The sequence below is a fragment of the Panthera uncia genome, chromosome B1 (assembly GCF_023721935.1).
Source record: "Panthera uncia isolate 11264 chromosome B1, Puncia_PCG_1.0, whole genome shotgun sequence".
Classification (NCBI taxonomy): domain Eukaryota; kingdom Metazoa; phylum Chordata; class Mammalia; order Carnivora; family Felidae; genus Panthera; species Panthera uncia.
This window is the reverse complement of record NC_064811.1, coordinates 30352818-30376977: the sequence shown is the minus strand read 5'-3', so window position 1 is coordinate 30376977 and position 24160 is coordinate 30352818. Positions and strand designations below refer to the sequence as shown.

Genomic DNA, 24160 nt, shown 5'->3' with positions numbered 1-24160 from the left:
TAACCCGAGTCAATAATAAATGTACTTCCCCCCCCCAATAAACAGTAATCCTTATCTTTTATGGATAAAGTTGGTTTCTGGAGCTAAGCCTAGAAATTATGCTAAAAGAACATGGTGGCCCCATGTGATCTGGCCTCCCTAAGTTCCCTCCAAAGACTGATGTTCAACAGAGATGCACTAAGCACAGCTTACTGGTTGCTTATAGATGGCATCTGTCCTGGTTGGTTGGTACCTGCCAATATGGGGGTACACACTTTTGTGAAAACTGCACTGCCTCCATCTATTCCCCACCACACTGATCTTGCTGCTCCTTGGGTCTCCAAAGGCATTCCTTGCCACAGGACCTTTGCACTTACTGCTTCCTCCTTCTACTTACTGCTTCCTCCTTCCACTTACTGCTTCCTCCTTCCACTTCTTGGCAGAAGTGCTTGGCTCCCTTCCACCATTCATGTTTCCGTTCAAATATTATCTCTTCAGACAGACTTTCTCTGACCACTCATTTCTGGGAGACAGTCCCTGCCCAAATGCTTCCTCTTTATCTCACTCTACTTTTCCTCATAATACATACCATCACCTCCATAAACTTTACAAACAAATGTATTTGCCTTTTTATGTCATGGTCCCTCCATCTAAATGTGACAACCACAAGGGGTAGGGGTAATGTGTAGTTATTTAGCATTGCTAAATTCTATCCTCAAGGCTTAGAAGGGTGGCTTGTATGCAGAAAGCCATCAACAAACACTTGTTAAATGACTATTGTGACTCTGATTAAAAATGGGGTCTGAGAGTAAAAGGAAGAAGGCACGCCAATTCTTGTGGCTCTAAACTTCCTTCTGGTGATAATTCTATGAAAGCACTTTTTAAAACGTTTATAATAGTGCTGGCTTTGGCACCACATATACTAAAATTGGAATGATACAGAGAAGATTAGCATGGCCCCTGCACAAGGATGACATGCAAATTCGTGAAGCGTTCCATATTTTTGAGAAACTTAACAGAAGACCATGGGGGAGGGGAAGGAAAAAAAAAAAAGGTTAGAGAAGGAGAGAGCCAAAACATAAGAGGCTCTCAAAAACTGAGAATAAACTGAGGGTTGATGGGGGTGGGGTGGAGGGGAAAGCGGGCGATGGGCATTGAGGAGGGCACCTGTTGGGATGAGCACTGGGTGTTGTATGGAAACCAATTTGACAATAAATCTCATATTAAAAAAAATAAAACGTTTATAATAGCTATGGCCTCGTAAGATGTCAACCTTGATAGGCAGCTGGAAATAAACATTCTGGCTTAATACAAACAGAATATAAATGCTTCCTAATTGTGTCATCATGGGACACATCTTCCTTCTCCTACTGAGTGGGCAACAAAGATACCATGGTGGATGAGTTGTTTTTTTGTTTTTTGTTTTTTTGAATGACTGCCAGCTAGTTGAGCCAGGCTTGATGTCACTTCTTTACCCGCTGAGGTGTCAGCAACTCCCAGGTAAACAGATAATGGAGCTAATAATGGTAACAATTCTAGTTAACATTCAATGAAAGCTTATGAGGTTCCAGGCATGTGATAAGCATTTCACAAGCTTTACCTCATTTGAGCCTCATAAAAATCCCAGCATATTTTCAATTTTAGAGATAGGCAAATCTAGGATTAGAGGAACGGACTGCTTTAAGGTCACGGAGTCGGAAAACGGCAGTCAGAAAATGGCACACCGCAAGTGCTCCAACCCAAGTGTTTCCGACTCCCGATTCCGACCCCTTACCCTCTATTACTAGCCCCGGTAAGCATTGTGTGCTGTACGTGTACACACAATGCATTCCACCACAAAATTCAGGGTAGAGAGCCAATCCCTTCCACCCAGGAGTTCACACACAACCATCTGACCCCAAAGCCCAATGATTTTATCATCCTAAAGTCTCATCTGTTGGCCTAAGGAAGGGGCCCTTTCTGCGTATTTCATCCTGCTCATGCTCCCCATCTTCCTACTGAAACTTTGGTCAGAGTTCCTAAATCCCGCCCATGTCGTCCACTGACTTGTGCCCTTTGTTTTACTTTCCACATTCAAATCAACAGGGCACATTCATGCAGTAGGTTCAGAAGGAGAACAGGCACTATTATCCCTCTTCTTCAGGAGATGGAATGGACATGGTCACCGAGTCAGGAAAAAGGGCTATTAGACCCCACACTCCCTCTCCTTGCACAGAAATAAAACAAGACGGAATTGCCGGGGAGTTTCAAAGAAGTGGGATAATGTAATACTGGAGCTGGAAGATGTCCCAGAAGGTCCTGTTTCTCAGCCACTTCATTCTGCAGATGAGGCAAGTGTCCCAGAGAGGATGCCCAAGGTCACAGAGCTATACCGTCCAAACCAGACATTTCAGTCCCTGTTCTGCCCCCCACCCCTTACCACCTCGCAATGTCTCTAGGACAAGAACATTCTCCCATATGCGCACACAAGGCCATCAGAAGGCGAGGAGAAGGTCTCTGGTGAAAACACAGCTCTCCAACTTCTAAAGGGCTGTTACGCAAGCCTGATGGCACATGATTTAAATGGAACATAAAATGAAATCTGCCATAAAAAGGATGTTTCAGAAAGCGGCAAGGTGCCTAACCGGTCCTCAAAGACACAATGTCGCTAGCCCATACCACTGGCACTATTGCCTTCTCACTGTTCTTGTGAGAAATGCACGGGCACGTAAAGCTGCACGGCCACAGTCTGGGTTCACGACGGACCTCTCTTTACCTCACCCCCAGTCCCTGATCTCCCGGTGGGAAGGCACCCGTCTCCCCCCACTTCCTCCTCAGTGGCTACAGCAGGAGACGGGGAGCTATATGTGTGGAATGTGGCTTACTGGGAACTTGGGCCTCAGGGCTTGGGGACGCTAGGGCTGGGCCTCCATGGCCAGCCCAGTGGGCACCTAGCTGGCCTGTGGGTGAGGCCCTATCAGCCCTGGGGTGAAGGAGTAGGGGAGCCATACAGGCATGAGGAGTTTGGGTATAGTGACGGAGGGTTACTTCACGGAGGAGGGACTGGAGACAACAGGGACAGAACCACCACAGGAGGTATGGGATTTGGGAACCAGAGGTGGTCCTGGCAACAGCCGGACCTGCAGAAACACCCAACATGGCCGGGGCATGAGGAAGACTGCCCCCACCTCACTGCCCTCTCCACTTCCATTTCTCTTCAGGGGTCTTTAAATTCAACAAGCATTTCTTGAGTACATACTATGTGAGCACTACTGTTAACACAGTCACTTAAGAGTCAGTTTCTAACTCATGTATTTGAAAGAGTTTTTTTTTTTTTTGTTTGTTTTTTTTTAAAGGATGATTCTTTGTTTCTGCATCGGGCTCACTGTTTATATACTACAACAGAATTTAATGCTCAGAACTCCAAAAAAGAGACAATGGAGGGGTTTTGTTTCTGTAGAAAGGAAGACCGGGCGGCAATGCAAGCTGGTGCAGCCACTCTGGAAAACAGTATGAAGGTTCCTCATAAAACTAAAAACAGAACTACCCTACGACCCAGCAATTGCACTACTAGGTATTTATCCAAGGGATACAGGTGTGCTGTTTTGAAGGGATACATGCACCCCCATGTTTATAGCAGCACTATTGACAATAGCCAAAATATGGAAAGAGCCCAAATGTCCCTCGATGGATGAATGGATAAAGAAGATGTGGTATGTATGTATATGTATATATATATACACACACATATACATATATATACGTATATATATACACACACATATACATATATACGTATATATATACACACACATATACATATATATACGTATATATATACACACACATATACATATATATACGTATATGTATACACACACACACACACACAATGGAGTATTACTCGGCAATCAAAAAGAATGAAATCTTGCCATTTGCAACTATGTGGATGGAACTGGAGGGTATTATGCTAAGTGAAATTAGTCAGAGAAAGACAATCATAGGACTTCACTCACATGAGGACTTTAAGAGACAAAACAGATGAACATAAGGGAAGGGAAAAGAAAATAATATAAAAACAGGGAGGGGGACAAAACAGAAGAGACTCATAAATATGGAGAACAAACTGAGGGTTGCTGGAGGGGTTGTGGGAGGGGGGATGGGCCAAATGGGTAAGGGGCACAAAGGAATCTACTCCTGAAATCATTGTTGCACTATATGCTAACTAATTTGGATGTGAATTTAAAAAAATAAAAAATAAAACAAGTTAAAAAAAAAGGAAGGAAGATGGGGACTCATGGCTCTAGAAACCGCCTCAGGTCACAGCGCTGGTAGATAGTGGGCAGTACTGAATCGAGAACTCTGGGGTTATGATTCCTGGATGCCCGGACTCACATGAAACTCACAGCCTACCAGTTTGCACGGCCATCCCCCTGGCAGACGCAGGTGCTGGCAGAGAGAAATCTGCATACCCATGTGAGGTCAGCTTATACACCCACCTGCTTACATACCCGCTGGGGCTGCCCCCCAGAGCAGAGGTCTGCTTTGATACTGCTCATGGGATTTGCAAAAGTGAAACCTGTTTTTTCCTCCCTGACAAGGTTGACACAGACTAATTTCTGAAAGGATAAAAAGAAGGAAAAACAAAACATTACACAGCAAGTACTGAATCCAAAAAAAAAAAAAAAGAGTTTCAAATAGATTTTTACAATCTCAGTAAAAGAATGAAAGCACTTGGCTAAGCCCTAAATTTTGTTTTCTTCAGATAATCCTATGGGGCACATAAAGGGTGGCAGGCTCCTAGCCTTCCTCCACCAAGCACTCTGGCTCCCCTGTCCCGAGAGGGACCAGATTAAATAGCTAGCCCTTTTCTAGTATAACCCAACTCCAAACTTGAGAAACAAAACTGTTTTGGTTTCAAGACTTCTAGATTCTGGAGCCTTCTCCTTCATTTCATTCTAGTCTGAAATCTGCAGAGCAGAATCAACAAAGAAATGAATGATAAGCACTCTCCAGATTGAAGTTAGCATCCGCCTGTCCCTGGACCTTGCACTGACTCAGTCAAGAGACCCATCTCCTCCCTCCCCTTCCCATCTCCTCTCTCCCCTCCTCCACCCCAAACACCAACACACAGGAATATCTAGATCATTTGCTTAGTATAACGGGGGCTTACAATGACCATTACACGCATACAATAAGAATTATCAGCTGATGTGGGGCCCCTGGGTGGCTCAGTGATTTAAGTGTCTGACTCTGGCTCGGGTCACGATCTCATGGTTCATGGGTCTGAGCCCCATGTATGGCTCTGTGCTGACAGCTCAGAGCCTGGAGCCTGCTTTGGATTCTGTGTCTCCCTCTCTCTCTGCCCCTCCCACCACTCTCATTCTCTCTCTCTCAAAAATAAAAAAATAAACATTAAAAAAAATTTTTTTTAAGAATTATCAACTGACGTAACCATGGGGTCATTCTACCATAATGGCCACACAGAATGAAATAGTTTTCAAACATATGTTAGGTCTGTATTGAAATCCTCCCTAAAGAGGGATGTTCCTTTTTGTGAAGAGTGGTCCTTCTCACATGAATGTGGGCACCAAATATGCTTTGAACATTGTAGCAAACTGTGCATCAAGGTCTAAAAGATTAACAGAGGTTAGAAAAAAGACAAGACTTTATGTAGATTAAAGCAACATTAAAAGGATTCTTTATGTGTGAAAGAAATTATGGTTTTTAGTTTAAGATTATAGCACACCCTACATTAAAAGGTGGAAGTGCTATCTTTTTATTCTTTCTGAATGTCATTTTATTGAAATCTGCTTGTTATCCATGGCTTTAAAAAGAGAGTTGGGGCTAATTTTTAAAAGCAGGTTTTAAGTAGATCTGCTCTATTATTTAGAGATGGAACTTAGTAATTTAATACCTTGTAATTTGGGCTGAATTCATATTTATGTGTTAAAACCATCATTTAAAAACGGTGTTTTTATGTAGTTGCCTCTAGCTAAAAGCATACGTGATTACATGGGTGGCATACTGGGAAAAGGGACCATTTCATGCTGCAATTTACAAAAAAGTAAGTTACTCAAGCAACTGTCATTCCTTTGAAACCTTTATCCCTCGTTCTTTTCTCTAATCTCCTAGGGCTTTTAGCAAATTCGGATCTAGAACTTTTGAGTCCTTGATATCTTTCAGGCATTGTGTTAGGTGCTTGCATATTTCACTTCTTTCCCACAATGATCTTGCCAGGTAGTTATTGTGACCAACCTTCAGAAGGGAGAATGAAGTCTGAGGAAACTAAATACACAAATTTACAACAAATCTTGGGATTCAAAACCAACTGTAACCTCCAAGTTCTTTCATCTTACCCAGTACGTACTATAATGCATTTATTTTATTTTACTAATTTCTCTATTGCTGCAAAACATATCAAAATCACTGGCTTAAGACAACATTCATCTTCCCCTTACATCTGCAATTTCGGCAGGGTTCAGCAAGGAAGGCTGCCGTTTGCCTCACATGGCTTCAGCTGAACTGGGAAAGCTCAGTGCCTGTGGGCGGAGATGCACTTTCAAGGGGGCGCATTTTCCTTGACCGCAAGGTGGCTGATTTCCAGAAGCCTGGGCCCAGAAACTGGTGCGGTGCCATTTGTTCCATATTCTCTTGGCCAAAACCAGTTGGGAGAGCCCAGATTCAAGGAGAAAAGTCATAGATTCTACCTCTCAGTGGGATGCATGCCAAAAAAAAAAAAAAAATTGGGGGCCGTGTAACAAAACCCCCACACCTTCTAAGACTTCAGGTTCAATGGTGATTTTGTTAAATTGTGAGACTCCTCTTTTATGAATGCTTTCATCCTGCATGACTTTGCAGATGAATGCCCCCAAAGGCAACTCCTCCAAGGTGGGAAGGTCTGGGTCTTTTCCCTTTTTTTTTTTTTTTTCTTTTTGGTTTTGGCCAAGATAATTTTTTTACATATTCTCTCTATGTAGATTATTCAGGCTTCTGAATAGGGACCCTAGGCTTAAAAGGGAACTTTAATTTTCACATCTTCTTTTTAGTGTTCTCAGATTTTCTTTTTTCCTTTAATATGTAATATCTTTGATTAACTCTGTTGCTTTTTAATCACTGACCTCAGTAGTTTCTGAATTCTATTTTAATTCCAGAATTTTCTAGAACACTGTCAACCGAGCACGGTCTTCTGCTTGAAGCTACACCCTTTGCTTAGCAACTAACGAGCATGCAGGTCCTACCACATGCAAGTAGGTTTTCAGTCTCTTTTACAGCTAACACATTTTTCCTCCTTTAAAAAGTGGTGATTCTACCAGTTCTGTCACTTGGGCAAGAACATTTCTCACCGGTTATTTCTTGGGCATTTTTTTTTCCTATTTCACTCTGGCTTGTTCTCCTTGCTTTGGCCAAATGAACCAAAACTAAACCCTTCTGTTTGTTGCTTACCCCTTCCCCACTCAGGGTTCACAGTTGCAAATTCACTGCACAAAGAAGGATACACCCCATTTCTTACCCACAGGAGACATTACTAATCAATCCCTGAGCATGGGATGTGGCCCCAACGCATTTGTGGCTGCAAAACATTTCAGTCAACCACTAAGGATTATAGCAATGAGAATAGCTTGCCTTCCAGGGTATATACTATTCCGTGTCTCTGTAATGCTTCGTCATCTTCAACTAGGCCAATCAAGTCTTTCTAATCTCTCAGTGCTCTGAATTCCTTGTTTGTATTGAATAAGGCTTCCTGCTGCCCAGCCCCAGCATGTACTCTGTGAAATATCCAGAACCACACTTCCTGCCACCTGCAGTGCTGTCTATTCTCAGCCAGGAAATGTTTCCTATTACTTTCCTAGTTCCTGTTTTCCCAACTCTCCTGAGACTCAGGGTCAGATCACTCAGACAGCAGCTGCGGCCCTGGCCTTGGATTTCAGTCCTGACAGCAGCCGGCACCTTTCTCAGGACCTGGGTCCCACCTAAAGATGAGGGGCTGGGATCCTGCCTTGATTTTGCCAGATGTTTCTTACTATCCCCTCTGTCTTCCCCAGAGTCCCTATCTTGTGCCCGAACCCCTCCAATTATTATCCGAGTAAACTCTGAAGTTATTCTGACACTCAAGGAAATGAAACAAATTTCAACATATATGTGCTCACTACGCCTCTTTGGTAACAAATGCTTTCTCTTCAAAAACAGTGCCTTTCTCTTGGATCTAGACTTACTCTCATCACCTACAACTGACCCAGTTCCCCACTGGCCACTCCTCTACAGCAGAGAGGTCCATTTCTTAGATTTGACACATCCTGGTCTTTCCCTTTTGACTAAATTTGATGAGCTCATGCCTGACTGAGATATCAGACACCATGGGTTGATCCCAATTTTTCCAAGTGCCCTTTGTGTGAAATACCTCACAAGCATGGTGTTTTGTTTGTTTATTTGGGGGGGGGGAGAGAGAGAGAGAGAGAGTGTGTGTGTGTGTAAGGGGGAGGGACAGAGAGACAGAGACAGAGAGAGACAGAGAGAGAGAGAATGCCAAGCAGGCTCCATGCCATCAGCACAGAGCCCGACAAGTAGCTTGAACCCATGAACCATGAGATCATGACCTGAGCTGAAACCAAGAGTCGAGTCGGACACTTAACCTACTGAGCCATCAGGGCGCCCTAAGCACAGTATACTTTTGGTAGTTATGCCTGTATTGCCTCCTAGCTGCAGGAGTCTCAAGAATGAAGACAGTATGTATCTCTTACTTCCTCTGTAATTCTCCACACCAACCAGTTAGGAGTTTGGCTGTACACAATGGGTATCTAATAAATACTGCAGGTGACACTTAGAATAAACTCTGAAGGAAATCTATTCAGTGGCAAGAATCTGACACTATCCATAATGGATCAGATTAAACTTTATGAAAGATAGCTTTTTAATTTTGTGGTTTCATTTTGAGTTAGATTCTGTAATCACTCTTGGAATAAGACACCTGACATCTGGGCTTTGCTCTTTGTTTTGATTGTACTCATGTCAAAGCCTAGCAAATATTTTGGATTGAAAATGAGATTTCAAGGAAGCATTTCATTAGAAGTGGGTATTATTCTCTTAGAAACTACAGCTTTGGATGCCATTCAATCTCTTTATTAACTTTCTATCACGTATCCTTTTCCTAATTATACATTAGCCTACTTACTTTAATTTGCAGAAGGAATCCTGTTTGATTTCAGTAAAAAATATGAAAGATAAAGCTTTGAAACAGCAACAGGAAGGAATCGGTCTTTAAGTTAGTAGCACCAGACTTTCTTTTAGATTGTCCATAACTCAGCATATACATATACTTTTGAACCACCTCCTAGGGGTTTTACATTGATTTAAATCACATGACCAGTAAGGGCAAAACATGTAAGAATTTTTTTGAGTTGCAAAGAACTCTAAGCCTTTATCAAACCCAATTACCCTGTAGATGAATTCCTGTCACACTACAGGAACTGTATCATTTGCCATTTTAAAAGGTGTTTGTGAGTTTGTTTGTTTTTTTTTTTTTTGGTTGTCTATTGCTGCCTTTCAATCTACCCCAAAATGTAGTGGTTTCTAGAGAGATGAAGTGACTTACCCCAAGGCCACCTGGACCACTTGAAGCACTTACCTTATGAAAGTATCTGATACAGACAGCTGATATAGTTACTGCTACTACATACAAAGCATGTCATACCTTATAGCTTAGCATCATGTGTTAGATACCGGCCGGGATAGAATTTGGGCTATTTCAAACTAGACATCCGATATAAGTGATCCTGTGTACAAATGTTAAAACTGAAAGAGGTAAGTATCTGGGTTAGGGGAGAAGCCCTTCTTCCCCTAACTGGAGGCTTCTTCTGGAGCATGGGACTCCTGGGTTCCTTTTACCTCCTTCCTTACTTCCCGGAACAGGGGTGGGAAGGTTTAAGGGGTGACTCATTTGACTGAAAATGTGGGAAAAAATAAACCAGGCAAGCTCAGTCCACCCGCTCACTCCTTCCCCCAGGAATTGACCTGTCCACACAGAGGTCATGCTCTCTTCTCCAGGCTCAGTGTTTTGTGGGGCAGACCCTCCAGTGCCAGTGTGTGGGTAGAAGAATGTCTAATTCTGGAGTTTAGTATCAAGAAGCACAAAAGCATTCTCCGTTATTACCTTTTCAGTAACAATGGTGGTATTTTAATCTATTTGCAGGCTCCGTTTTTCTCAGTTTAGAATTTGGAAGGTTCTACAAGGGCACTGTGCACGGAGTCCCCATCAGTGCTCAACAACTCACTGATCAGCACAGCTGTTAACACCTGTCGGGCACGTGCTACGTGCCAGGCCACCAGTTTACTCACTTTGCAAGCATTTACTCACTTAACCTAATTAGGACAACAACAGGCCAAAGAAACTTCACAATACAACTGGGGTTTTGGTAGCTTTTGAAGTTGGCCACCATTAACTCCTACCCCTCCCCCCACCACGTGCATCTACCTCTGCTCATCTGAGAGAGAGGGTCTATTTCCTCTCCCTCTGAATTTAGGCTAGCCTAGGACTTGCATGGACAGAACACAGTGAAAATGACATCCTGGGACTTCCAGGGCCTTAAGAGGCCTGGTGGCTGCCATTTCCCTTCTCTCGGGTAGCCAATCCCCTACAACGAATCCTGGGCTAGACCTCCGAGTGAGGAGAAAAGCTGGAGAGCAAGCCCTCGTGGAGGAGCACTGAGGAGCCAGGCACAGGAGTGAGGCCTTCCTGGACCTTCCACAGCCCAGTTCCGCCCAGGCTTAGCTGAGTGCAGTCAAGTGAGTGACTCCAGCCAACGCTCGGCAGAAGGTACCTACCTGTCTTCTTCAGGCCAAGCCCTACCTGGATTCCCCGGCAGGCACAGAACTGTGGGAAACCATAAATCATTGTTTAAGTCACTAAATTTCAGCGTGGGCATCATGATACATGGCAGCAGACAACTGAAAAAAATAAAACGCATATATACACACACCCTTTAAAACAGTAAGTGGTGTCATTGCTATGGCGTGACAAGAATCTTAAAAGAGCTGTAGATGATTGACTAAACCATAAAGTCACAATGTCTTTGTAGCCGGCCCTATATACTCTAAGTAGCACTCTTTTAAGTGGCTTTCTAAATGGGCCACCTTTAAGGGACAAACCATAGTTATGACCTCAAGACATCAGCTCCACTCTCTTGTTCAAAGGGATAAAAGCTCTTCATTGAATAATAATCTCTTTCTATTCCCTCCAGAGAGCTCATCATCGCTTTGCCTCGTATTTGATTACCATGTAGGATAGTGTTTACACCCTGGCTCTGTTGGCTCCTCTGGGGAGCCCTCCCAACCCTCATTCTGAGCTCTAGGCTGGCTTACTCCTCCTCAGCGTCTCTCTACTGCTCTGCTCATATCTTTAGCACGGTGCTCATCGCATATATTATTTACATAAACTGCATGAGAACAGAGACCTGCCTGTTTTGTTACTGCTGTATTCTAGGCACCAGAACAGCCCTCCATGTGGAGTAAGTGTTCCATGAATGTCTCCTGGTTGAATAAGTCAATGCGCCTGCTTCCCCCTTGGACTAGACCCTGCGTGTTGGTGGTGAGTGTCCATCACCGCTTCCTTTCATTCTCTCTCTTGTGCTGGAAGCCTGGAAGTGCCTAGACTTACTGCGAGGGTCCAAGTGCAATTCTGACTCTGCCAGGGAGCGGGGGGGGGGGATGAGAGGCGGGGCGCCTCCGCGAGCCATATGGAGGACAAGGGAACAGGATAAGTTCTTCTGCCTTGAGTTGTGGCGGCTGATACGAGGCTTCAGCAGACGGGCGTGTTTGTACAAACTGGCCAGCTGCACGGCTCGCAGCTAGGACAACTGGCAGTGGCTTCTACGGTTTCCTACCCTCTAGGTGACGGCTTTTGGAAACTGCCTAGCAGTATCCCTTTCACTCCTCAGACTCTTAACAAGGACTTTTGGGACTGCTGAGTTCCCTGAAGTATCTGGAGTGCTTCTTGTTTTCCTGTGGAATTCTAACTGATATGCTTCCATAGAATCCGTTTCTATAAGGAGGGGAGGGTTTATCCTTCCATACCCAGGCTTGCACAGGATCTGGATCACAGTGGAAACTAATAGTGATAAAGAGAATAAGGGTGACCATGGCAAACATTTATTTCATGTTTACTATGGGCCCAGCCCTGTTGTAAGTTCTTTATTTATTCAGTAACCTTGCAAGGCAGGCACTATTACTGTCCTCTTTCTACAGATTAGGAAACTGAGAACAAAGTAGTTAAGCAACGTGCTTAAGAATCACAGCATTAAAAGGTGGACCGTGGAGGCAAGCCCGGGCAGTCCGGCTCTCTGGTCTTGTACCTGCATCTAACATCTTCCCCTGTCTGAATGATACTTGCTCCAGGACATGAAGATACAACCACTAGAAGTTGAGAATGCGGTATAAATGCTCTATGTGCATTTACCATAAAGTAGCAGTTCAGTATGTTCTCCTTTAAGACTATTAACTTTGTGGTTCAAATTAGCTGTGTGTATACGTGCGCGCACACACACACACACACACAGGTTTTTTTTTGCTGTGATAACTTTATTTTTTCTTTTTCTTTTTTTTTTTTTTTTTTTTTTTTTAGCATGTATTCATTTTTGAAAGGCAGAGAGAGACAGAGCACAAATGGGGGAGGGGCAGAGAGAGAGGGAGACGCAGAATCTGAAGCAGGCTCCAGGCTTTGAGCTGTCAGCACAGAGCCTGATGCGGGGCTTGAACTCATGGACCACAAGATCATGACCTGAGCCGAAGTTGGCCGCTTAACCAACTGAGCCACCCAGGCGCCCCTTAACTTTATTTTTTTCTGATTACTCGCAAAAACAATGAAAAAACAGGAAGCCTTAGATGGGGCGCCTGGGTGGCCCAGTTGGTTAAGCGTCTGACTGGCTCAGGTCATGGTCTCATGGTTCATGAGTTCAAGTCCCATGTTGGGATCTGTGCTGACAGCTCAGAGCCTGGAGCCTGCTTCAGATTCTGTGTCTCCCTTTCTCTCTGCCCCTCCCCCACTCACGCTCTCTCTCTCTCAAAAATAAAAAATAAACATTAAAAAGAAAAAAAGAAAAACCAGGGAGCCTCAAAAATAATTGACATTTCGGGGAAGGTAAGAAGAACCACAGTGAAGAATATTCGTAGCTTTCATTTGAATTTCTTGATGCACATCTTTCTGCCTCTTGCCTGGGAGCACAAGATAAAGTAAAAGTCAAATAAACACTGGTTGCAACAACTGTAGGGAAAATATTTCTCTCTTTACTGTGGCTTCTGCCAGAACGGAGAACAAACGTTTCTACTAAGACCTCAAAGACATGGAAGAGAGAGCACGGGAACATGCAAAGACATACAAAGTCCACGTGGAAATGGACAAAGCAGCTGATCACGAATACTATGGACAAACGTGCATGACTCTCAAAGTCGACCAGTGGATAAATCGGAGCGGGTGTGAAAAGGGACAAAAATAGGTGTTGGAGAAGCTTTTTCTCCAATCCTGATGTCTCCCAACACACATAGGGAGATCCACTAGCAGAGTAGCCCTGGACAGGGCCATTACTTACTATTCAGGGCAGAAGTGTCTTAATCAGATGGATGCATTTGGAAGGAAAATCTGAGCACAAACAGTCTGGCCCCTTTGTTCTCTCTTGTAAGTGAACCTGTCATTCTTCTCTGTTCTTCCAGGTCTTAAATTTTCAAAGGGCCAACTCTGTCCACCAGCAGGGGGAAGGGGCAGGTTTATGCCCTGGTCCATTGCTGACACTGCAGTTCTGAGGTTCAGCACTGGAAAACCCTACTTGGCTCGAGTCCAAAGCCATATTTCCCCCAAAAGGTCCACAGTCCTTACCTGCACTTCCAGAATCCACAAAGTAATGAAAACAAAAAATTTTTCCCCGATTCATCTGGCAGCAAAACCTTAAGTGACCTGAGTCACCAGTGGCAAAACGTGACCCTAACAGACATGAAACTACTTAAATCCTCATTTTTCCCCTTAGAGCATTGTGTTGCATGTCGTAGCCAACAGCCCCATGTGCCTATTTAAATTTAAACTAAGTTACAATAGATTCTCAGTCCTATTTCAAAAGCTCAATAACAGCTATATTTAACTAGTACTACCACACAGGACAAGGCAGATGAAAACCTTCCAGCACTGCAGAAAGTACAGCTTAGAGTGAAGGCATGTTTCCTTATACACACATTCATACTTGCTTATGGGATATGACCCAGACCCTACATAATAAATAGCATATGTACCATTTTCTTCCTAAACCTAAAAAATATGAAATTCCAAAATCGTATATGGCCCAAAAGATGATAAAGGAGCATGGGCCCACATCAGTTTTTACCAGTAATAAAAGCAATATCTTGACCTTCTATTTGCTTTAGACATTACCAGTTACGGACTAAATGGTTGTGTCCCCCCAAATTCATATGTTGAAGCCCCAAGCCCAAAAGTGATGGTATTGTGGGTTGAGACCTTTGGGGGGTAATTAGGTATAGACGAGGTCATGAAGGTGCCCTATGATGGGATTACTGTCCTATTTATAAGAGGAGGAAGAGACACAATAGTTCTCTCTCCACCACATGAGGACATGACCTTCTTGCCGGTGACCATGGAGGCAGAGGCTGGAGGGACAAAGCTGCAAGCCAATGGACCACACAGCATGGACCACTAGGAGCCACCTGAAGCTAGGAAGAGTCAAGGAAGGACCCTTGCCTAGAGCCTTCAGTGGGAGCACAGTCCTGCTGACACCTTGATTTGGGACTTCCGGCCTCCAGAATCATGAGACTGTAAGTTCCTGTACTTTAAAACCCAGTTTGGGGCCAACGTCATGGCAACTCTAGGAAACAAAGACAGAGTTTGCTACCAAGAGGCAGGTGCTGCTGTAACAAACACCTAAAACATGGGGAAACAGCTTTGGAACTAGGTAATGGGTAGAGACTAGAAGAGTTTGGGAGGTACATGCTAGAAAAAGCCACGACTGCCACAAAGAGACGGTTACTGGCAATTCTGGGAAGAGCTCAGAAAGGAAAGAGGAGAGCTGTGGAGAAAGATTCTTAGAGAATCCAGAAATTGTGAACAGAATATGGCCATTCTGCTGAACTGGCCATCCGGGCGACACCTAAGACTGAAACCAGGAACATGTTATTGCCCAAGAGAGCAGAGGCAAGTGCTGTAAAGTGGTCAACGATGTCGCTGAACTGTGTTCTAGTGTTTTGTGGAAGGTAGCACTGGTAAGCCAGGAAACTGGATGAAGGGGTGGCTTGGTTCCTCCTGCGTGCAAAGGAAAAAAAAAAAAAAAAGGAGGAACCGAGAAAGGAATTGTTAAAACAAAAAGGAACCAGAACTTTAGGATCTGGAAAAGTCTCAGCTTATCCGTATCACACCAAAGGACAAACCGAAAGTTTTTGCTCTGAAAACCAAGAGTGTGGTCGAGCAACCCTTTGATACGGGTATAAATCACGGACCACCCCAGCAGAGGCAAGGTTCAGCTGGAACTGAGGAAGACAGGGGTTGCAAGGAAGATAGGTGGACTGAGATGCTGCAGGACTGAGCCATAAGGCGATTCAGCTGTGGTTCTTCAACACAAAGGGAGAATGACCTCAAAGGAGATTTGGAGATCATCAGGGTTGCATCTTGGTTCAAAGGTAGGGGAAGGCATCACCTGGACTTCAACAGGGCAGATGGCGTCGTCCAAAGCCTTGAGGGCAGCGCCTCCTGGAGTCTTGGTGGGTAACTCCCTTCCACAGAGTTACAGATGTAGCACTGCCACCCCCAGGGGGTATGGAAAGCAGAGCATCAAACCAAAGACCATTATTCTAGTGCTTCAAGACCTAATGGTATTTGCCTTGCTAGTTTTTGAACTTACTTGGGACCCTTCATTCCTTTTTTCATTCCAATTTCTTCCTTTTAGAATGACAGAGTCAATCCTATGCCTCTCCCACCATTCCATTTTGCAAGCACACAACTTTTCTCGTTTCACACGCTCACAGCAGGAAAGGATTCCTGCCTCTGGATAAATCATATCTGGAGTTTCACCCATATCTGATTTAGGTTGTATTTAGACGACACTTGGGGCTGTAGACTTTAGAACTGATGCTGGAGCAGGTCGAGACTTTTGGAGTTGTTGGTATGGAATGAATATCATTTGTATGCAACAAGGACATGAATTTGGGGAGGTGCAGGGACAGAATGTTATGGCCTTAATATTTCTGCCCCTCCCCCATTCGTATGTTGAAGCCCTAACAGCTAATGTGATGGTATTTTATTTATTTTGAGAGACAGACACTGCACAGGGGATGGGCAGACAGAGAGGAGAGAGAGAGAATCCCAAGCAGGTTCTGAGCTGTCAGCACAGAGCCTGACTTAGGGACTCAATCTCTAGAATGGTGAGATCATGACCTGAGTGGATATCAAGAGTTAAGCATGCTTAACTGACTAAGCCACTCGGGCACCCCTAATGTCAGGGTATTTAGAGGTAGACCCTTTGGGAGGTAATCAGATTTAGATGAAGTTATTAGGGTGGGGCCTCCATTATGGGATCAGCATCCTTATTAAAGAAAAAGAAGAAAGACCAGGGCTTGTGCTCTCTGTCATGTAAGGACACAGTGAGAAGATGGTCATTGGAAAATCACAAGGAGGTCCCGCACCAGGAATCACACTTGCCAGCACCCTGATCTTGGACTTTCCAGCCCCCAGAACTGTGAGAAATAAAAGGTCTGTTGTTGAAGCCACTCAGTCTATGGTATTTTGTTGCAGCAGCCTGAGCTAAGTAAGACATTACTGTGCTCTAAACTGATTAAGAGTTAAGGCAGGGGTGCCTGGGTGGCTCAGTTGGTTAAGTATTCGACTCTTGGTTTCAGCATAGGTCACAATCTCTCAACTCATGGAATCAAGCCTGACATCAGGCTCTGCACTGACAGCATGGAACCTGCCTGGGATTCTCTCCTCTCTCTCTCTGCCTCTCCCCTCCCTTCCTCTCCCTCTCTCCCTCTCTCTCTCAAAAAAAAAAAAAAAAAAAAACCAAACAAACAAAAAAAACCAACAGGAATTGAGGCAAAGAGGATTATTTATTAGGCTCCCATGAATTTCAATACAGGGAGAGAATTATGCTGGCTCTTCTCCTCCACATATTCATGGACAATTCAGGCTCATCACAGTGGAAGATTTTATACACGTTTTAGAATCACTGTTCCAAGAAGGTGTATGTGCCATTCTGGCAGAGAAGCATGGCTAAATAACTAGAAGACTCCCAAGGATTAATACAGAAGCCACAGATGGAATTTCTACCTTGGGTGGAAGGTGGGACTAGATGAAGTCCAAGGCTTATTCATGTAAGAGAATCTGGGACAATGCTATTGTCTCCCCCACACTGGTTCTTCTCCAGTGTCCTTAATGTGGCGTGGACTGGTCGTATGCAGATATACTTTTGGACCAAAACAGGTCCATTAGAGTCCAGAACATTCTGAAATTTCCTTGAATGCCCTTGAGGCTACCCCTCTGGTGTAAGTGAAGTAGGTCAGAGCAGCCATGTTCCCTCTCTGTTAGTCAGCTTCTGGCTGGCTGTCAGGATTCAAGAGTAAGGATAACACTTATCCACTATATATCCAGCTGATTGTCTTGTCCATGTGGGTGGAAGAGATTTCACAGAAATCTGGCATTAACCTAGGCTGGGCCACAGAGTACCAAGAGAGATGTTTTGAGTCCCCTGAAAGCTCCACGTTATTTTGCTATACAGGTTCAGGCAAGTAGCTTAACCTGGCACAACCTTAGTTTCCTTATCTGTGAAACAGGGAGAACAGCCCCTGGTCCATCATCCTGACAGGATTTGGGGATGGAAATCAAAATTAAAATACTGAATGAGCTAACACATGGGAAAGTAATTTTTATGTATTACTTTTATTATTGATAAGTAAAGTCCATACAAGCCTTTTAAAGCAATACGTATTAACACAATAACCTAAGGGAGACCCTAGCTGAATTCTTAAACATACTGCTAGGAGTTCAACACAAAGCAGCTTTTATCTAGAGCATGAATTGATTTCCACTTGTAGAGAAAAGCATGAGATAATGTTCTTTGTCTTAATTGGACAGTGGAGAAACTCTTGAGTATTGGCCAAGAATCTAATATTGGATGGAACCAAAACACAACCATTTGCTTCCTGAATTGCATCCACAAAAATTTCGTGGTGGAGTGCTGCCTCTGATAGAGCATTTACCAAGATTGCAAGGTTTCACGCACAGGCCCCCCAAAAATACCCGTCTCTGTCTCTTCTATTTAATATACCCTCGACTCTCCAATTTGATCAAATCTGGGTGCTAACACTGTTACAACTTCTCACATAGAAATCACATTTCTGGTCCTTCAAGATCAATGTACAAGCTTAGCTCAAACAGTAAGCAGGAGACACGAAAGCCTCCCTTCTGTTTGCTTTCCTAAGAGTAACATATGGCAAAGCTTTTAAGAAACTAGAAAATTTGAAGAATCATATGGACAAGCTTATGAAAAAAATGACATTAATCTTAAATATTAATTCATTATTAACCTGACTTAACACACATTCATGATCATTGATTTTTATTTTAGAAATTACAAACTTAAAGGAAAAACAAACTACTGATATTAACATTTTCACAGTATTTTTGAAGGAACATGTTTAAAGAAAAACAGTAATTTTGCTGGTTCTACATCAGCAGACTTAAACACTTCTCATGAAATTTCTTTCAAGCTTAGGAGAAGTGAAAATTTTAAGACAACATTTTCTAACACAATTCTCCCAACCACTTAAAAAAATGTTTTAGCATTAAAAGAAAAAAAAAAAAAACCTTGAATACTTAAATTGCAGATTACCAGTAGTCTTTAAACAGGCTGCATATCTCCATGTTTTCCTTTATTCAGACTTAAGTAAGAATCCTGGAAGACATATCTGAGATTTTAAAAGGTTTTAAAAGGGTGGACAGTAATTTCCTAAATGCCTCAATTAAATTTTGTGAAAATGAGCTGCAAACTTTATTAGCACAGTTGTGCCTCTGTCTCAAAAAGTATACATTCTATTATTATAGAACTGTGAGTTACCTATTTGAGTCTTTCCCCAATGCCCTGACATAATGTAAAGTTTCCCTGAGATTTTTGTTTTGTTTTTTACAACTTCTTTAGAAAGTTATTTTTGTTGGTTCTCTCAAAATGCTTTTCAAAAGCAACCAGACTCTTGGGTTAAAAAGATTATATCTAGTGATTGTTAACGCTTACTTTTTGTCAGACTCAAAGCTTGTTAGAGTGCATGAAAAAGGCTCCTGCAAAACTTATCTTATGGCCACACATTTACTTTTTCTAGAAAAGAGCAATTCCTGCAGTTTTATCCAGCTTAAGTCAAATACTTCCTACTTCTTCACTTACTAGTAAGGAAAGTTAATATTCAGGTCCTAAAACTCAAAGGCAGTGTTGAGCAAAAAAAGAAATGAACCATCCAGCGCTCAGCCGCTGTGATTTGCGAATGCGAGAAAGCAACAAGTTTGCGTTTGGCGCCTACCAGGTGCCCAGCCTTGAGCAGAAACAGGCCTGAGTAGGTCAGGTTCCAAACCGGGAAATCAAGCCCGGGGTCCAGCTGTGGAGATGAACTCCTGAGCGCTCGCCACGAAACCAGCGCCGGGATGAACGCCCATCTATCCCGGGGCCCCACAGCGCGTTTCCTCTGCAATCGCCGCGGGCCTTCGATTCACAGAGGATTCTTCTGCCCTTCAAAGCGAAGGGCACCGTCGCACTCACAAGAGGCTAGTCTCAGGGAACCCCATATGCTCACCCCGCTCGGCGCGAACAAGTAGCAAGGAAGGAAGCCCTCCTTCAGGACCCCGCAGCTGAGCCGGGAGCGAGACGAACTACTATTTGCGTTCGCGACAACCCCGGAGAAGACACCGCTAAAAGAAAAGGTGGTAGTGGAAGCAGGTTGGCGCTTCCAGAAGCGTCTAATGCCTCGGACGTTTCTTAGCTCGATCTGAATTAGTAACCCGGGCGAGGGGCGCGAGAATGGGGGTCCCAGGGGAAGCCAGCGGGCAGAGGGGATGAGCGAAGGGAGAATAAAAGTGATTCAAATGAAATTCCCACGCGCTCAGACCATCCACGCTTTCAGCTGGAGGAAGGGAGATTGGGGCACGCACGGCGCGCCCGGCTGTGCTGCGGGAACTCTCCGGCTCCCGGCGCGCGCGGACGGACGGAAGGACTGACGGGCAAATCCGGGCGAAGGACTTACCTTCAGGGTTGGCGCTGATGAAGACCCGCACGCTTCGCCCGGCGGGCACGAGGTGAGAAGGCAGGGCGTTGAGGTTCCCGGAGAAAGCCGCCCGCCGGAGCGCAGAGTCCCGGGGACAGGGCAGCCTGGTGCCCGCGCCGGCCGGCCACATCGCCCTCTGGGAGTAATAGCCGCCGCCGCCTCCTGGTCCTCGGTTCCTGCCCGCGGCTCCGCGGAGCAGCTAGGTCGATCCCCGCAGGCGGCGCGGCTCAGAGCAGCCCCGAGCCCGAGGCGCCGCCGGCGAGCTCCGCGGCGCACACCACCGGCAGGCGCGGGGCGGCCATACGGACCCTCGGGCCGCTGACGCCGCCGCCTCCCGGCCCTCTGGGCGTCAGCCTTCGCCCGCCGCCGGGGGCTCAGCACAGCAGCCGGCGGGAGGTCAGCGTGGCGGTGGCGGCGGCGGCGGCTACGCGCGCGGCGCCTCTTTGCGCCGGGAAGCGCCCGCGCCGGCCGCCCAGCCCGCGGCCATCTCCCCGTCCGCGCCTGCCGCGGGAAGAGGGGTCGCTGAGGTGACGGGGACCGAGCGGAGGAGAGCTGCTCGAACTTTATCTGCTAAAGGCGTCCGACTTTATGGGAACGTCCTTCCGCGGGGCGGTGAACTCACCCGCGGCTTAATGGGCGGCAGGGGCGGGGGCGCGGGGGCCGCGGGCTGCCCGTGGGCCTCCCGGGCTTCTCTGAGGACGATCCCGAGCGCTCGTGGCTGTCTCCTTGGTGGAGAACATGAAAGAAACTAGCCCGAGATCCCTCTGACTCCTCCAACTCTCCTAAAGGTCAAACAAGCCCTCAGCATTTTGGGGAACGCACGCCTACCGGCGCCGGCGCCTCTTTGCCTACGTGCCGCCAATTCCGGCCTCAAAGTTAGACTCACGCACTGAGCCCGGCCCCCGAGGGTCCAAAGCATCAAAACTCGGCACCCTTTTGAGCGTCCTGGAGGGGCTGTCACCGTCGCCCGGCCTCAGGTGGCGCAGGTGACTGTCTTGCCGCTCCGCTAGCCTCACGCTCGGCAGAGCCGGGGGTTTTTATAGAGAAGCCGCGCCGCTCACGTGCTCCTCGCCGCGTGGTCGCGGAACCTTTCCAAGAGTGGGTCTCCGCGGGAAGCCTTCCCGAGGTCTGGAAGGCTCCAGAGGGGTCCTTCCTGCCCCCGCCCTGGCGCATTCCTGGGCCACTCCGCGAGCTGGGCGGCTCCAGGAGCCCCGTGCCGCCCGGTGCGCGCCTGGGCCCGGCAGGCCTTTGGGGGCTCCGGGGAGCGCTGTTTGGCGCAAGAGCCCGCAAAGTGCAGGTGGCCACGGATTGGGGCGGGGTGCGAGAGATCAGAGTTGGCTTTTGGCCGCTTTTCCAAGTCCCTGCAGGCTTCGCCTGACGCTGATCCGACGGGGCCAGAGCGGTCGCGGAACTCTGCTACCCTGGGGTTGGGAGTCGTAGCTCTAGGGGTCTGGTCTACGGCGGGGTGACGTAAGATGCCGAGGGACCCCAACGTAAAATCACCGTCTCCGGTGCACGCTCACTGCCCTTGCCAAGTACTGCAAATTCCAGGACCGGAAGAAGACCTCGTAGAATTAAAAGTGTGATTGTACTTGGGGTGGGGGAAGGGAGGAGGTGTGTCTGGAGCCTTAATTGGAGTTTGGCGTCCAAACCTCTCATTGTGAGCTTTGGGGCAGGAACTCCTGGCTCTTAGAGAGGAAGAACGGCTTTTCCAAACCTTTGGGATTGGAAAGGGGGTGCTTGGGCACAGGGTGCGGGCAGCTCAGCTGCAAATTTTATCTTCTCACCTGGGGCTTCTCCTGGCCTCCTCCTGGCCTGCACTTCTCCTAGGTCCTGCTGGTGGCAGTGAAGTCCTATGCACTGCTGTTTATTTTCTGACCCCACCCCGTTCCCAAAACATGCTTTCTGGGGTAACCTTTCGGAGGAATTGGGTCTCTGGGTTTTTAAGGCTGCCTCTCCACTACTGGGAACCAGGGGGCAGTCAACCGTTCGTACTCTGTAATAATTTGATGCAACCAGTAAAGAAACGTTGAACATACCCAGGCATTTGTTCAACTGATTCCGTTTAGCAAATTATCTCCTTCCCTCTCCAGCTTTATTACTCCCAGGTGGGAACATTCTCCAGCAGGAAGGAGGTCTCTGAAAGATTTCCTGATATCCCAGGAGGTATGGACTGAGAGTTCTGGAACAGGTCATGAATATACAGTGTCCGTTACAGTACCAGCCTTTATGAATATACAGTATTTATTACTGGAGAAAAGAGCCAGGACCACTTTATGCCTAATCTCAATGCTGTTTATAAGAAACTGATAAGTTGCCGGATTGTCAGGGACCTGCCTTCCTTTCTTTCGTTTCCCCCTACTTATTTGGTGGTTTCTCTCTTAAAAATCAGATTAGTGTTTGTGTCTTCTGACCTTTGCTTCACATCTCAAAGTGTTGCACTTTCTTAAGATGACTTTGGGATTTTTGGCAGCCTCTATAACCTAATTAACTGTTCTAGACAGGCCAAAGTTTAGCATCTGCCAGTGTCACTGCAGACCAAGGATGCAGAGGAGAGAGACTTTCACATTTTTTGTGCGGCGGTGTTTTAAAGGGCTCCCTGCACAGCCAGCTTCACATAGGTAGAGCCAGCGCTGTCTTTGGGTTATCAGGGAGCTGTCTACCTTAGGACACCCAATCAACCACCTCCCTCCTCCATACACATACACACATACATCTCTCTCCTATCTTCTTCGAAGTCTTCTGTCTCTTGCTAACGTATGATCTCCTAAAACCAGAGATTCATTCATTAGTGTGGAAATGGCATAAGGGAAATGTCACCCTTGGCACTAACACTGTTAGGAATTAACTAGATTTATTTCCCACCCCAAGGCACTTGTGACTATACCAGTGGAGAGAGAAAGAAAAGAGAAAACTGAAAACGGAAGGGAAGGAGCTGGTTTGAATGTGGAAGGCAGGCCCTGACTTCTAGCTGGGAGACTGTTTTGTTTTTATATCCATTTGAAACACTTTACAAACATTTTCTCCTCTTCATCAAATATTGAACATGTTATTATTCCTTCCATTTTACACGTGAGAAAACCAACGTTCAAAAAAGAGAAGGGGCTTGTCCAAGGTCATATAACTATGGGATCTAGGTATTGTGGCCCCAGTCTTAGCACTCTTTGCAACAAACCTCTTCTATATTCTAATTTTGCCTGGGTCTGGCCCTAGCTGACATCTTTAGTAACCTGGAAAATAGATGTTCAGGTCTGTGTTCACAGGTGTGGAAGGCTGGTTATCACCTCTGCTTCCGTGTGGCAGAGAAGGTCTGTCTACAAGATCACACTGGACTAGACTCTCCCAATGTAATTGCAGAATGCCTTGTATTCCTGTTGTTTCCTCATAAGACCACAGGTAAACCCATATCATCCTTGCAGCTGGCTGGAAAGTTTAAAGCGTTTAGAAATTGGAAGATAAAAGTACAGGAAAAATGGGTTGGGAACCTAGCTTGTGACCAAGGACAGGTATTCCCCTCTTCATCCTCCCACACACCCCAGTTAACAGGACGGAGGGCCACAGAGAGGCATGGTCTTTAGGCAACAATGGTCGCAGCCCTTGATAAAAACAGGACTGTTCAAAGGTTCAATTACTGCTAGGTTCTTCCTACTCATAGAGCTAGGAGGAACGGTGTGCTCATGGACTCCAACTCCCCTTGATATATGATAATGCCCCTCTCACAAGGTAGTTTTATAAAACAGGAGGAAGGAAACCTAAACTAATATATTGATATACTGAGCACTTGTAAGCTAGACACTGTGATAGATTCTTTAAATCGCACTGTATCTGGGGCCAGGGCCCAACACCTCTAATATCCCCACTTGATATCCCATTTTGGACACTGCTGTCCCTTGAATACCTTTTATGATGTGCACAC

General features: G+C 45.7%; 1 protein-coding gene and 1 non-coding gene across 2 annotated transcripts in view; one reads left to right on the top strand and one right to left on the bottom strand.

Moving 5' to 3' along the window:
• The window catches only part of LOC125922699 (NACHT and WD repeat domain-containing protein 2-like), a 92484-nt gene extending 71826 nt beyond the window's left edge, over nt 1-20658 (bottom strand). Inside the window, exon 1 of the mRNA XM_049630422.1 lies at nt 20224-20658. Coding sequence (XP_049486379.1) covers nt 20224-20374 — 151 coding nt within the window. The 5' untranslated portion in view covers nt 20375-20658. The remainder of the gene's footprint in view (nt 1-20223) is intronic.
• Nucleotides 878-984, top strand: LOC125924052 (U6 spliceosomal RNA). The gene has a single exon (XR_007458239.1). It is a non-coding gene; the product is annotated as a U6 spliceosomal RNA (small nuclear RNA).
• Nucleotides 20659-24160: the final 3502 nt, after the last annotated feature.